The following is a 13,895-nucleotide window of genomic DNA, read 5'->3' on the forward strand; positions in this document are numbered from 1 at the left end:
CACAGGGGCACCACAGCCACACCCTCAGAAATGTGCCCTTTCCCGCCCGCGGCTCCACAGGGAGACTGCTGTCAACGTCTCGCCCGACACTGCCAAGGGGCTCTCAGCGATCCAGAAGGAATGACATCACCCCGATCATGTGTGGGAGCATGTGTGTGCCTGGGGCACACAGGGACCTCCTCCCCGTCCTGGTTGACTCAGGGCTCATGGCCCTCAGAAGTCCTGGAGCGGAAGGGGTGGGGGAGTGCAGAGCCCCCTCCTCAGCTCCCGCACTTGCTGGCTCCTTCCCTCCGCTCACCAATAACCAACGCCCCACCTCCCTCAGCGGCAGGATGGAAAGCCAGGGGCTGATGACTGCAGGCTTCTAACTGACCTTGTGGGCCAGCCCCGAGGCCCCCTGCCACACACAGGAAGAGGTGAGGGGTGCCACGGCAACTTCAGCTTGAGGGTGCCAGTACCTGCCACCCGCCACGCCCTCGGGCTGCCAGGTCAGCGGACAGCCTGGCTCTGGCTCTGGCTCTGGCTCTGACGTGGGAGCCCTCCCTCTCCCTGTGTCGGGCCAGGGCTGGCTGCGGGCCTCCAGCTCCACCGCCCTCCTCAGTCCTAGAAAAAGGCTGATGGGCTCTGTGCTCACCCCTAAGAGCCAGGGCTCGGCTCTGCTCTGGCTTCTGCAGAGACGCAGCTGGCGGGGAGCAACGGGACAGGATGGCTGCCAGCCATAGCTGTGGCCGACATCCTGAGAGTCACCTCAGGGCAGGCAAGGTGTCTGTCCCAGGCCAGAGTAGGTCTTGGGCTCAGTGTGGCTGCTCTAGTGAGGCGGTGGCAGCAGCAGCCAAGGGCACTCACCTCTCAGGGCCTCTGGGTCACCCAAGATACGGTTCAAAGTTTCGGTAGGGATTTTCTCGAAGGCCTCGTTGGTTGGGGCCAAGAGCGTGAACTGGCCATCACTCTCGAGCAGGGTGTTGAGCCCCGATGCAGCCACGGCAGCCTGTGGGGAGGGGAGGCAGGACAGCTAAGGGCTGCAGCAAGGTGCCTGCAAGGCCTCGCCAGTCCACCCTCAGGGCAGAGACCCTTTTGGAAGCCCAGCTGAAGACGGCCTCTTGCTGCGACCTTGGGTGGGGCTGGCCAGACTCCAGCCCCAGCAGCCCTGGTTCAGGTGCGGCATGCCTGCTGCTGCCCTGCCTTGCCCTGGCCTCCCTGACTCGGATCTGTGTTTGGCCTTGACTACACGCCATGTCTCTGGGAGGTCAACCTGGCTGGCCTGCACCCCTGGGACCCCCAGATGAAAGCGAGGCTGTCTGATGCAGACGTGAGCTTCGCTCGCTGTGCTATGCACAACCTCAGCAGGTCTGGGAATGAAGTCTGAGTGGAAGACCACCTCCCCTCATCTCTACCCAGCAGTCAGGACCATCTTCTAAGAGCCTGGGGGGCTTCCTCCCAGGGTCTATAAGGCCCTGGGCATCCACCTGGCTGCCCACCCTGTGTGCCCGCTGAGGCCCCTCACTCCAGCCGGCCAGCCTCAGTCCTACGTTTCCTGCTTCTAAGCTTTCCTCTTGGCCCTGTACTGGGTGTGCTCTTGCCCCTTCAGGCCTCAGCTCCCCTCTCCTCTTCCAGAGATGCCTTCCTGACCATCCCGTCCCACGTGGGGTCCCCCACCCCACTGCTCCTGCTGCCTTCACAGTGCCTGTCAGTGTGCGGCCATCTTGGCTGTTTGATCCTCGTGTCACCCGGGATAGAATGTGAGCAGTGCCAATGGTCTGTCTGGTTCACCCCTCTATCCCACCACGTGAAGCGCTACCTGGGCTGTAGCAGGTGCTTAGTAAGTGTGCATGAGAGGACAGGCAGATGGGAGCTAGGCAGGGTCACAGGGGAGGAAGGGAGGCAAAGTTGCCAAACCTCAGAGTTAGTAGTCAAAGGAGCTTGCTCAACACGATTGGCTGCAGTTCATCCAAGCGTACGCCACAACTTGGGGGCAGATCATTCCCTTGCAGACCACACCCCTTGAGTGACCCAGAGGAAAAGCAGGGAGCAGAGCTTAGGGGCTCAGGCTCCCCAGGACCCTCCAGAGCCACCTACGAGCCAAGCCCACTTGCTGAGGCTTGTCCCTGCCAGCTGCCCAGGCTATGTTTGTGGCTCTGTGTTGGAGATCTCCAGGGAGGGACCGTCCTACTCCCACTTGTACTCTTTGCATTTAGGAAGTTCTCCTCGAACAGGGGCAAAAACCCTGACCAGGCAGCCCGCAGTCACTTCCCCCGGGCAGCTGCTGCCAAGAGGAACGCCCGCCTGCCCCTCCCATTGTAAGACAGATGCCTGCTGGGCATGGGGGAAGGACAGTGCTCTTGTGGGCACGGTGCAATCAGCCGTCCGCCCTGACGTCCTTGTCCACAGCGGTGGCCACTCTGTGGGTCTGGGCTCCAAGGAAACGAGTCGGGCACTGGCGTTGGGACTCGGGGTCTGGAAGCCTCCTGCAGCCCCACAGCTTTTTCCTTCTAGTCCCCCTCGTTGGGAAGAAAAGGCCACGCCACCTCTGGAACCCACGGGGCAGCCCCAGGCAGCCCAGAGCTCAGAGGACCCACTGCTGGACCTCCTGGGGAGCCAGGGGAGGGAGAGCTTCACAGAGGAGAGACGGGTGGGGGAGGCTCACGGGTCCGTTCACGCTGAGCATCGGATAAGTGGGTTCCCCCCGCGCGCTCCGTGTTTCCCTGCGGGGAGCCCCGCCAGGTCCTCTGGGCAGGGGCTGTGTCCCCGGCTGGGCCTCTCCGGGGCAGTGCCTCACCCGCAGGGTCTCAAAGGTGTCCTCGATCTCGATGATTTGCTGGATGTTGTTGGTGACGGTGGAGATGACCTTGTCGATGAGGTGCACCACACCGTTGGTGGCATGGTGGTCAGCCTTCAGCAGCCGGGCGCAGTTCACGGTCACGATCTGCAGGGAGAAGCAGCGGTGAGCAGCTGACACAGCAGGGCCAGAGTCCCCCCAGGAGCGGGAAGCGGCGCCTCCAAGCCCAGCAGCAGAACACAGGCTGCACAAGCTGGGGAATTAGAGGCTGGAGGAGCAGCAGGCATGGGGGACGGGGGTCGTGCACAGCTTAACGACCAGTGCAGGACCAAAGCCCAGAGAGCGTGGAGCAAGGACAGCCCGGGTGCTGACGCAGTGGCCTACCCCGTTGGGATAGTGGTGGATCTGGATGTTGGAGTTCTGGTACATGGAGGTGAGGGCCATGCCGTGCTTCAGCTCGTCGGTGAGGACCCGGCGGTCCACCATGTGGTAGCGCAGGGCGTTGAGCAGCTCGATGTTGACGTTGCTCACCAGGGAGTCCAGCACCTCCTGTGGAGGAAGCGCGGTGTGATGGCGAGGGGGCTGCAGACCCCACGCTCAGGAGCTGGGTGGCTGCTGTCCTGGGCATGGTGCTGCTCACGCCCCTGTGACCCCGGGGCTTTCTGTCACCAACGATCCCTCCTCAGTGAGCCCCGAGCTCTGTCTGTCCCAGGGGGTGGATGGAGCACGGGAGGCCACTCCGTAGCTGTAGCTAAGGAGTTAGGGGAAAAGCTCCCTGAAATAGCAGGAAATCACTGCAGATCCCACTCTCCAGCCCGGCCCTGGGGACGTGTGTGAGGCAGTGCCTGGTGACAGCGCCGTGGGCAGAAGGAGCTCATCTCACCGCTGGCAAGGAAGCCCAGGCCTCGTTGCTGGGGGCGAAGATGGTGAAGCTGCCGGGCCCCTCCATCTCAGGCCTCAGTTTCTCCGTGCGGTCTGTGTACAGCTGGGTGGTGGTCGATCCAACAACCCCCAGGGTCTCGTAGAGGTTGGAGAGCGGGAGGGCTGAGGAGGCAGACGACAGAGGCGGGGTGAGCCTCCGGGACCCCCAGCTGAGCCACCCCGACCCTCTGGGCCAAGATAACAGCACGTAGGTCTGCAGGTGCCGAGCGCCCGAGCATGGGTGTGGGGAAGCCCAGAGCACCCACTGCTGGGGAGCCTTCACCCCAAGTCCAGGGCCTCCCAGGGGACTCAATAATTGCTCACTTCTCATTGCAAACCCAGCAGAGTAAGCTTTGGTTCTTGGCTAGTTAGCCAAGGCAGGTATGAAGTCACAGCAGTAACAGACATCCTAACCACAAACCAGTCTTCCAGAGCCAGCCGGTCGCTGCTGCTGGGTCCTGCACAGCCTCTACTAAGACGAAGGAAGCTTACATGTCCTTGGGGCACTTGGGGTCCTTGTAAGCAACAAAACGTCATTTTTTTTTTTTTTTTGACAGGCAGAGTGGATAGTGAGAGAGAGAGACAGAGAGAAAGGTCTTCCTTTTTGCTGTTGGTTCACCCTCCAATGGCCACTGCGGCTGGCTAATAGCGCTGATTCGAAGCCAGGAGCCAGGTGCTTCTCCTGGTCTCCCATGGGGTGCAGGGCCCAAGCACTTGGGCCATCCTCCACTGCACTCCCGGGCCATAGCAGAGAGCTGGCCTGGAAGAGGGGCAACCGGGACAGAATCCGGTGCCCTGACTGGGACTAGAACCCGGTGTGCCGGCGCTGCAAGGCGGAGGATTAGCCTGTTAAGCCACAGCGCCGGCCAAACGTCATTTCTTAAAAGTAGCCGGAAACATAGGAGGACTCTCAGACACAGAACCCAGTGCTGGCTTCCAGGGGTCTGAACGCAGGTTTCGGAGGCTGAGCCCCCCTTCTAAGCTCCACTGCTCCTCCTGCTCCATTGGCCCTGCACGCCAACCACACCCTCTCATGACAGTGACACCAACCGAACTGTCCTCCTTTAAGGCTCAGCCCCATCCTCTTCACTCATAGCTAACGTTAGGTGGAAACAAAGCAACCCCTGGTCAGAGGTGGCACCCCAGGGAAGGTCCTCACAAAATCCCCAAGTATCACGTGTTGCCACTGGTGGGGCCCTTCGTGGACTCTGGGTGAGCAACCTGGCCTGCTGCTCCCCTCCATGTTAAGATTAGACACAGAGTGAGGGCGACAGGGGGTGGTGGGGAGCCTGGTGTGCCCAGCCCAGCCACTAACAAGGGCCTCCCACCTGCTCTCAGAGGGGCTCATTGGAAGCCGAGGAGCCACCAGGCCACCCCTGCTGGACAGTTTTAGGATCCCCCACCCAGCTCTGGCCAGAGACACCAAGGCTCAGAGCCTGCATCTGCTCAGAAGAGCCGGGAAGGCCAGAACCAGAGCCTGCTCCACAGTCTGTCAAGTAGTCAGGAGTAGCTTGGGAAACACACTGCTCCCAGCCTCCACCCTTGGCCCCTCATGGGGAGTCGAGCCAGTACACATGTAGGGAGAAGCCATCCTCTCCCCACTCCCCTGCAGACCCCACAGCTTCTCCTGCGGACACTCATCCACCCTCCTCTCCTCTCCTCCTACTCTGCGGCCAAGGCCGGGCTCACTCACCTGCTGGACAGCCCTTCTCTCCGGGGACCTTCTCATAGCCGGGACAGCACTCGTAGCTGATGACGCTGCAATGGGAGGCGCACACGGGTGCATTAGCTGGGCTTCACCCCGCCCATGTGCCACCAGCCTGGCCAGGGCAGAGAGCCGACAGCAGACACCTCCGCTCCCGGGTCACCTGCCAGGTCTCATCTGTGCTGCTCATCGTTAAGGAGCCTCTCAGCCCTCCTTGGCCTTGCCAACACTGCAGTGAGCCAAGCAGGACACCGAGGGCCACGGCAGCACATTCAAGAGTGGGAGGAGGAAACGCAACTCGCCAAGAACTTCTCTGCACGGAATGCGTGGGAAGCCGGAGCCTGGAGCTCCTGCAAGGCCACAGGCAGTCCTGCTCCAGTCCCAGTTCTGATGTGGCCGCCACCTTAGCTAGAGCAGCCCTGCCTGGCACCCTCGCCTCCAGGGCCCCGGCTCTGCATCTGCAGATCATGGAAGGAGTCTTTCATGGTCTTCTTGCTCTCTGATTTAATAACCAAAAAGGGTAGCACAGCTAGGATCCGGTTGTTTTCAGTCTTCACAAACTTCTTTAAAATTAAACCAAAGCTCTTTTTAGGAAGATGCTACTTTTTTTCTTACTTCAAATTAAAAAGAAATTTTATTAATATTTTATTTTATTAAAAATTTAAAATTTTATTTTAGTAAAATTTTATTCAATTGAAATTTTGTTTAACTACAATTTATTAATATTATTTCACAGCTTTCAGCTGAAAATACACCGAGGCTTATACAGTGAAGTGTCCCCCAGTAGGGATCACTTGCCACCCATCATCCTTCCAAGCAGCAATCCACATGGCTCCCTGCACCTGCATGAACACGAGGCTGAAAGAGCACAGTTCTAACCTTTCAAAGAATTTACCCAAGAAAACCAAGAGCTTCCTCCTCTCCCAGCTCAAATCAGTCTATCCTGGGACAGGGACCATTTTCAGGAGGTCCCAAACACACAGCGGCCACTAAGCCAGTGTTCCAGTGAAGCCCCAGAAGCTGTGAATTCCCAAGAACATTACAAGCAGGCAGGGGCTCTGGAAGCCTGGCTTAAATCCAGGTCCCAAGTTCAGCTGAAGGTCACTGTGCACAGGCAGAGCAGGCCTCTCCTGACCCAATGTGTCCTTTCTTCCATATGGAGGGGCCCTGTGGGGCGAGAGGCTTCACCTGCAGACCTGCTCACGGCGGGACTCACTGGGTACTGAATGACATCACCAGCAGGGAGCAGACCGGAAAGGAATCTGAGGTGCGGCAGCAGGTTCCCAGTGCGCTCGGGACACCCTGCTTTTGAATACTTTTTGTTAATTTTAGAGGCAAAGATATATATGCATATATATACAGAGAGAGAGAGAGAGAGAGAGAGAGAGAGAAAGACACACGCTCTCGCTCTCACACACAGAGACAGAAAAGGAGCTCCTATCTACTTATTCACTCCTCAAATGACTCCAACAGCAGGGGCTGGGCTGGAGCCAAAGCCAGGAGCCGGGAGTGCAATCCAGGTCTCCCATGTGGGTGGCAGGAATCCAACTACTGGAGCCGGCATGGCTGCCTCCCAGGGTCTGCCTTGCAGTCAGGAGCTGGAGCCAGGAACTGAACCCAGGCATCCTAACAGCTGGGCTCATGCCCGCTGCTGTCCCTGTGAACTGTCTCAGGGAAGACATAATCAAGTGAAGACGAAGCCAGGTCCAGCTGTTAGGCGGGGTTTGCTGCAGCCTCTCCAGCTGCCGTAGGGGGTGGGGGGCTGCAGGCCCTGCTGGTCTGGAGAGGGACCCCCCCCCCCAGCAGTGACAGGGGAGTGCAGTCTCACTTTCTCCTGTGCCCTGAGCCCCCCAGCCTCCCACTTCCTCTTCCCTTTTCCCCCAGGCCTCCTCCCACTCTGTTCCTTTCTAGCCTTTCACCCCTGGACTCGTAAGAGCTAAACAGGCTGCGGTCTCGGCACCAACCCTGGCCCAGTCACAGCTTTGTCTTCTCAGACTGAAGTCGCTGAAGTGATTTCAGGGACACACAACTTGGAAAGCCAGCATGGTACAGGATCAGCCCCAGAAATAGGAGACTTGGCTTGGGCATCCATCAGTAACTAGCAGGGGGACCGGGAACTTCAGTTTCTCTCTCTGGCCTTGGTTTCCTGATCTATCAAATGGGCATGAAGTTAAACCTGGTGACTTCTGAAATTCCTTCCAGTCTCACACTCACAATTCTATGGAACAGAACAGCACGGTTTCAAAGGACAGCATCGGCCGACTTCTCCCAGGCAGATTTAAGGAGAGCTCCAAGCCTTGAGTGCACAGACCCAGGGCACCTCTGTGCCTGAAACCCCAGGCCTTCTCTGATATACACTAAGGCTCTGTGGCTGGAGATGGGAGGTGAGGAAAGGGCAAGACCTCCCCAAACTTAACTTTTCCCCGCGAAGCATCTGTGCCGTTGGAGAAGCACGGCTGAGGGAACAGTCTGGTCTGAAAAAGTCTCATTTCTGGGGCCCTGCGTGCAGGGGTGCTGCACACTCCATGGCATGGAGACCCCAGCCACGCTGGCCAAGACCCTTCCCTGATGCTGGCTCTTCAAAAACCCACGAGACAGCTGGCCTCAGGATTTCACTGAGGACTCATGAAACCAGTTCCCCAAATGCACGCCTCCTGCTCTCTGTGGGCAAGTGTGTGTGCACGCTGTGTGTGTGTGTGGGGGGGGTGGCAGATACAGCAGTGGGGGCCAAGGGGTTGGAGGGAGGAGTGGAAGTGGGCAGGACAGTCTCAGCAAGGAGGGGGGTAGTCAGGATGGAATCAGAAAGCTAAGTGCCCCCGACCCCCTGCCAGCATAGGCATTCGGGGAGTGAACCAGTGGATGGGCGTTTTCTCTCTCTCTGTCTCTCAAAAAAATGTTTTTAAGGCAAGAAAGCTGCAAGGGCTCCGAGGGGCGAGGGGGCTTCTTGAGGTCACAGGTGGGAAGGAGCAGGCCTGGGAGTCACCTCGCATCTCAAGTCCAGCCCATTTTCTATCAGTCGTGACACTGCACAGGCGCCTGGAAAGTAAAGGGATTTGAAAAGCTGATCTCTGGAGGACACAGTGGCACCTCCAAAGTGACCAGGGCCACACCCTGCCATGCCCTCTGCACCCGGGTCCCAGGGCGGCAGGACCCTGTGCTGCTGTCACATGTGGGTGGGTCATACAGCCAGCTCCCACCACAGAGGCTCGGTCCCCGGGGCCAGAGTGCTGCGCCCAGCCCCAGGCTTTTTCCTGGTCAATTGACTGCCACCTTCAACCTCTCCCTCCATTGCCCTCCGTGGTACAGGGGAGGGTTACGTCTCTCAACCTGTGCACAGCAGCCGTAGGGGTGGGATGGTTCTAGACCGGGTGCTTTCCTTGATCCTGACTGTCCCAACAATTCCAGCCCTTTTCAGAGCAGGTCCTCGTGGCCCTGGAGAAGCAGAGGGCATGCCCGGGACACAGCCCACTGAGACAACCCTAACCAGCCCTTTCTGGGCTGGCCCATCCCACCCGCCCCAGGTTCAGTCTACTAAGGCATGATCCTTAGGCCCTGGTGCTAGCACAGCACAGACACTGCGGGGATGTGTACTGGAGACAACCAGAGCGGTGAGCTTGATGCCCTCCCTCAGTGGGAAACACAGACCAGGATGGAAACCACAGGGAACCCAGGTCTGTGTCCTCCAGCCCTAGGTGTCCAGCCTGCCAGTGTCCAAATGTGACCATACCAACCAAGACTGTTCTGGCGAAAGGCTCCTGGCTTCTCCCTGGCCGGCCCCAGTCTAACAAGCACAAGCCTCAGGTTAGAGAAAGTCCGTCCTCCAGGACAATGATCGGCTCTCCAGCTCGGAAGCAGGGAAGGTGCCTGATGGACAAGGGCATTTATGGGAGGGGGACACAGACAGAGAGTGTCCACACGAGGGCTGAGCGTGGCCATGCCGGGAGCTTGCCTCTGCTCCCTTCCAACACGGTCCTTCCTGAGGGCATGGAGAGGAATTTTCCAAGCAGTTAATACAACAAGTTCAAGTGGACTGCACAAGCCTGGCCAGCCACTCTGGCTGTGGACGCTGGGGAGTCACCAGACTTGAGGGGCAAGAGGAGTGAGGCACCAGCCAGGGCGTCAGTCTCCTGAGACAGAAGGCAAACCACTCAGTGTGTCACGGTTTCCAAGAGAACTCGCAGGCAGACACAGACTGGTGTCGTTTGGAAGCTGGGCAGGCTTGAAGAGTGCCTACCGCATGGTTCCTTTCCTGTGCTCCCGGCCCTGGGAACGCAGCCGAGCTGATTCGGGGCTCTGGGGAGGGGATCGCAGGCTGCTTTCCCTGCTGTCTGCCCGGAAGGCCTTGGCCCAGTTAGGGAGAAGGACAGTCCTCAGGAAACACTTCAGTTCCTGTGGCAGTATGTGAGCAGTGGGTGAGGGCGTCTGGGGCTTCCTGGCCGCTGCCTGGGTCTCCCCAGGTCCCAGACCACCCTTCGTCTGACACGGGGTCTCAGGCATCAGGGCATCATAGCCACCAGCAGCCGGGGGAGGGGTGGTGAGATTCTACCAGGAGTAGGCTGTGGGGTTGGGGGAGTGATCTGGGCCAAGGCGCTTTTATGACCCTGCAAAGGATTCTCTCCAGGACCCATGGCCACGGATTTGGGGGCTGCAGAGAGACTTGGGGCAGTGTAGCCAGGCCCTACAGGCCTGCTTACGCATCCACTTCCCACACCACTGCCATCGGCTGCTGAGCGTTGTTCTCCCTGGGGACACACAGCAGGGTCCACAGACCTCCCCCAGTGACCAGCGTGGCAGGGAGGCTCAGAGCAGGCTTCTGAGGCTTTCTGAACCTCAGTCTCCCCATCTGCAATGGGCTAAAAATTCTACTCATGGTACGGAGCGGCTGAGAAAACTGAACGAGCCGACATGCAGGAAGCCCCTCACAGATGTGGGGGATTCACCGAGGGTCCTGCCAAGTGCTCAGCCTCTCCCACAGAGAACTCCAGGAATCCACTTTGAAGCCAAAGCCAGGTTAACAACGTCACAGTACGTGATGTCCGCCACGAGACCACTGATGGCCCAACCCTATGGTCATAAATGAGCCACAGCTAGAACTCAACACACAGCCCGGGGCTGGCTTCCTGTTGCTGGGGTGAGAAGTCACCAGAGACCACACAAATCAGCGGCCTCACACTGATTTTTTTATCTTAAAATTCTGGAGCTGGGAGTCAGAAGCTGGCCAAACGGAAGTAAAATCAAAGGTGGCCTCCTGCCTTCCTTGCTTTTCCCGCCATACCCACCCTGTCCCAGCTTCCCCGTCGCATCTCCTAGCCAGGCTGCCCCTGCTGCCTGCCTCTCACAAGGAAGCTACGACTGCACTGGATCCACAACAAACCCAGCGCCACCACTCCCCGCAAGACCTGCAGCTTCAATCTGCCACGCCCCCGTCCATGACACAGGAACCACGTGCACAGGTCAGCAGATTAGGGAGTGGCTATCTTTGGGTGTGTGTGTGTGTGTGTGCATTATTCTACCTGCCCAGTGTCTGCCCCCAGATGGTTCACAGGTTGATGTGAGGGCTCTACAGAACAAAATCCCACATCAGCACCGTCGAGAGGCCCTGCTGGGCAGTGATGCTGGGAATCTCTAGCATTGGTGTGATGTGCGTCCAGTCTGGGTTATCCCGGAGCACCTTAGAGTGCCTGCTGGCTGCACGAGAAATACAACACAAGAAGCAGGCACTGGTGGGGGGCTGAGTGTCCTCCAGGGGTCCCTACCACCCTCTCCTCTGTTCTCCAGGGACCAAGGTGGTGCCACATGGGGGAGGGAGGAAGAGGGGAGCTCTTCTCTGGCACCTGGTCCAGGATGGCCTCTGCTAGCGTGGGCCCAGGCACGATGGGCAACTCGGCCATGCAGCAGCTGTTCCAGGACGAGTGCCGCCTCCAGGCCTGAGGACAGGGCTGAAGAATGGAGGATGGTCCCGCTTCAGCCTGGGGCAGGGCAATGCCGGCTACCAGAGACAGGGGCGGGACTGCCACTCAGCCTGGCTCCAGAGAAGGGCTTCTGTGCTTGGGAGTGTGCAACCGATCTGAGACCTTCGGAGCACACGGCTGCCACCCCAGCTGCCAGCCCTGCTCCGGGCTCGCCTCGTGGGAGCTGGACTATGCCTATCAGCTCTCCATGGCGCCAGCCCCGACTGGCTGTGGACTGGCTCTGTCTCTCCAGGACCTGCACAGAGGAGGCCTGTCCAGAGGCAGCCGGGCTCTTGGCCACAGTTTCCGCACCATTGCTTGGGTCGCCACCCATGGAAACCTCCTGGTCACTCATCCAGCGTGGGCCCGGAATCACGGAGTGAGACACCATCTGAATCCCCAGCCTTGTTTGGTCAGCTGTCCGCCAACGTGTGGCTCTGGTGCTCTTTAGGATCGGAACTAAAAGCCGACCTGAATTCCCAAGTCAGAAAACTCGCTCACTGGCAACTACTTCCTGTAACAAAATCCCTCCTTGGAAAGGCACTCAAGCTGCTGTGTGGAGACAAGGCAGCCTCACCTGAGGAGAGCGGGGCTGAGGGGGAGGCCAGGACCCCAGGCGACAGACAAGTGTCTCCAGGAGGCTCCAGGAGACCTCACACGGCCAAAGCTTCACCTCCAAGTCTCTTCGGCCCCTTGATGCTCTGTGCTGTGCCCCCACCCCCCAATTGTCACCCTGTGCTGCCGTTCATCCCAACACTCCCCTGCCCCTGGGAAACCACACCCACCCCTGCCTGCCCCTGGGAACTGCTGAGAACTCCCCCCCACCCCGCAGCTGGTCATCTTCCCTTCGCCCCCCACCCCAACTCCTATCTCCTAGGCTAGGGACCCGCAAGCCCAAGGATGATGTCAGCTGCAGCCAGCACAGCCCTGGGCCCTTCCCACCCGACCCCCCACGGTGCACAGAGCAGGACGGGGTGGGTGGTGGGGATGGGTCCCCAGTGGTCTCCGAGCCCCGCACAGCTGCTCTGCCTCGGCTCTCGACGACAGCAGCTGAGTTCCCCTTCTTCCCTTCCCTCTCTGAGCTCGCTGGATCTCTCCCAAGTCGGCTCCACCTTCCTGACACTGCACGTGATGTTCCAGGAAGGGCCTTCTTGTCCTGGATCATGAAGTTTTAGATCAACTCATGTTTTTCCACCCTCATTTCCTCTTTTGGAAGTCGCCTAAAGCAACAGCCACATCCAATTGTGAGCTGAACGTGAGTGTGCCTTCCTCCGGCTCCGTAAGACCAGGTCAGCAGCCAGGCCTGGGGACTGACTTCGGTCAGCCTCTGGCAAGAACGTCACTTCTCTCACCCCATCCACACACCCTGTTAGTACCCCAGAGTCTGGGCTCCCCTGTGCTCCCTGGGGCCAGGGAGCTCAAGGCCCAACTTGCCTCAGAGGGGAAGACTCGGGCCCCAGGAACATTTTGCCAACCCATGGCTCTTGCTTGCACGACGCCCTGGGATATACATGGAAAAAGGCACAGGCAGCACAAGGCAGTGCCCTGGGGCCATGCGTCACTGACTAGTGCCACCTGGGCACTGCAGGGAGTGCTACCAGGCTACTGTTAGCCAGCCAGGGAAATGCTTCAAACAGGGCACCTGTCACAGCTCAGCACGTGCCAGCCATGGCCAGCTGGTCCTGCGTTTTGAGACGCTTGAACTAAGAGAAATGTGGCACCCTCAGACACCATGGGCAGAGCAGAGAGCTGCTTGCCTGGCATCAAGCTCTGGGCATCTTCCAAGAAGCAATTACGTGGGCCTGGCCAGGTAATTAGTAATTAATTGTTTATTTGAGTAGATAATGTATGTACATGGAAAAGTCAATTAGCACAAAGGGCTTTTCTTTTCTTTTCTTTTAACATAGGTCTCATAGACAGATAAGTGGTATAGAATTTGGACAATCTCCATTCATCCCTAGCAGCAATAATTATCACGGGGCCTCTGTTGACAGAACAGAGGTGTGTGCTCCTAGCTCACAGCGCTGAGCAGGGAGGCTGGGCCCTGCACCCCAGCGGCTACGGACCAGCCCTCCACAGCTGCCCCCACTCTGCCAAGATTGCTCATTTCCCTCCACTCAGGCTAGGATTGATGCGTGCCACCCACGCTCCAGGTCACACCGGGATCTGGATCTCCAGGAAGGTTTTAAGGAAAAAGTGGTTTTCTTTCCCCTAGTTTATGGCGTCGGAGGAGACGGCTGCTCAGAAGCACGTCACAAGCAATAAATTTTAAAACCGCGACACTGGACAGTGTGCAAAAGTCGGTTAGGCTCTCTTAAGCCTCTTGCTGTGCACAGCAGAGGGCGGTGAGGCCCCTGTAGCTCAGGAGGTTTTGCACAGTGCGTCTTCCTATCCAAGTTAGGAGATGTGTCGACAACACCCAGCCTACATTTCCACGGGATTCTGTTAGAACATGCGCGTGCCCTGATTCTACCTGGCACCTGGGTGGCTGGTGGCGCTGGGGTGGGGTGGGGAGGCAGGCCACCTCCCTCCATGGTGACAG

The 13,895-nt window shown here is 58.7% G+C and overlaps 1 protein-coding gene across 1 annotated transcript in view; it reads right to left on the reverse strand.

Moving 5' to 3' along the window:
• Positions 1-13,895, reverse strand: part of TGFBI (transforming growth factor beta induced) — a 29,490-nt gene that overhangs the window by 11,178 nt on the left and 4,417 nt on the right. Inside the window, exons 3-7 of the mRNA XM_062189100.1 lie at positions 5,391-5,455; positions 3,660-3,820; positions 3,161-3,325; positions 2,777-2,923; positions 847-988 (exon numbers count right to left, since the gene is read on the reverse strand). Of these exons, the coding sequence (XP_062045084.1) occupies positions 847-988; positions 2,777-2,923; positions 3,161-3,325; positions 3,660-3,820; positions 5,391-5,455 (680 nt within the window). The remainder of the gene's footprint in view (positions 1-846; positions 989-2,776; positions 2,924-3,160; positions 3,326-3,659; positions 3,821-5,390; positions 5,456-13,895) is intronic.

This window comes from Lepus europaeus, chromosome 4 (genome assembly GCF_033115175.1).
Source record: "Lepus europaeus isolate LE1 chromosome 4, mLepTim1.pri, whole genome shotgun sequence".
NCBI classification, from domain to species: Eukaryota; Metazoa; Chordata; class Mammalia; order Lagomorpha; family Leporidae; genus Lepus; species Lepus europaeus.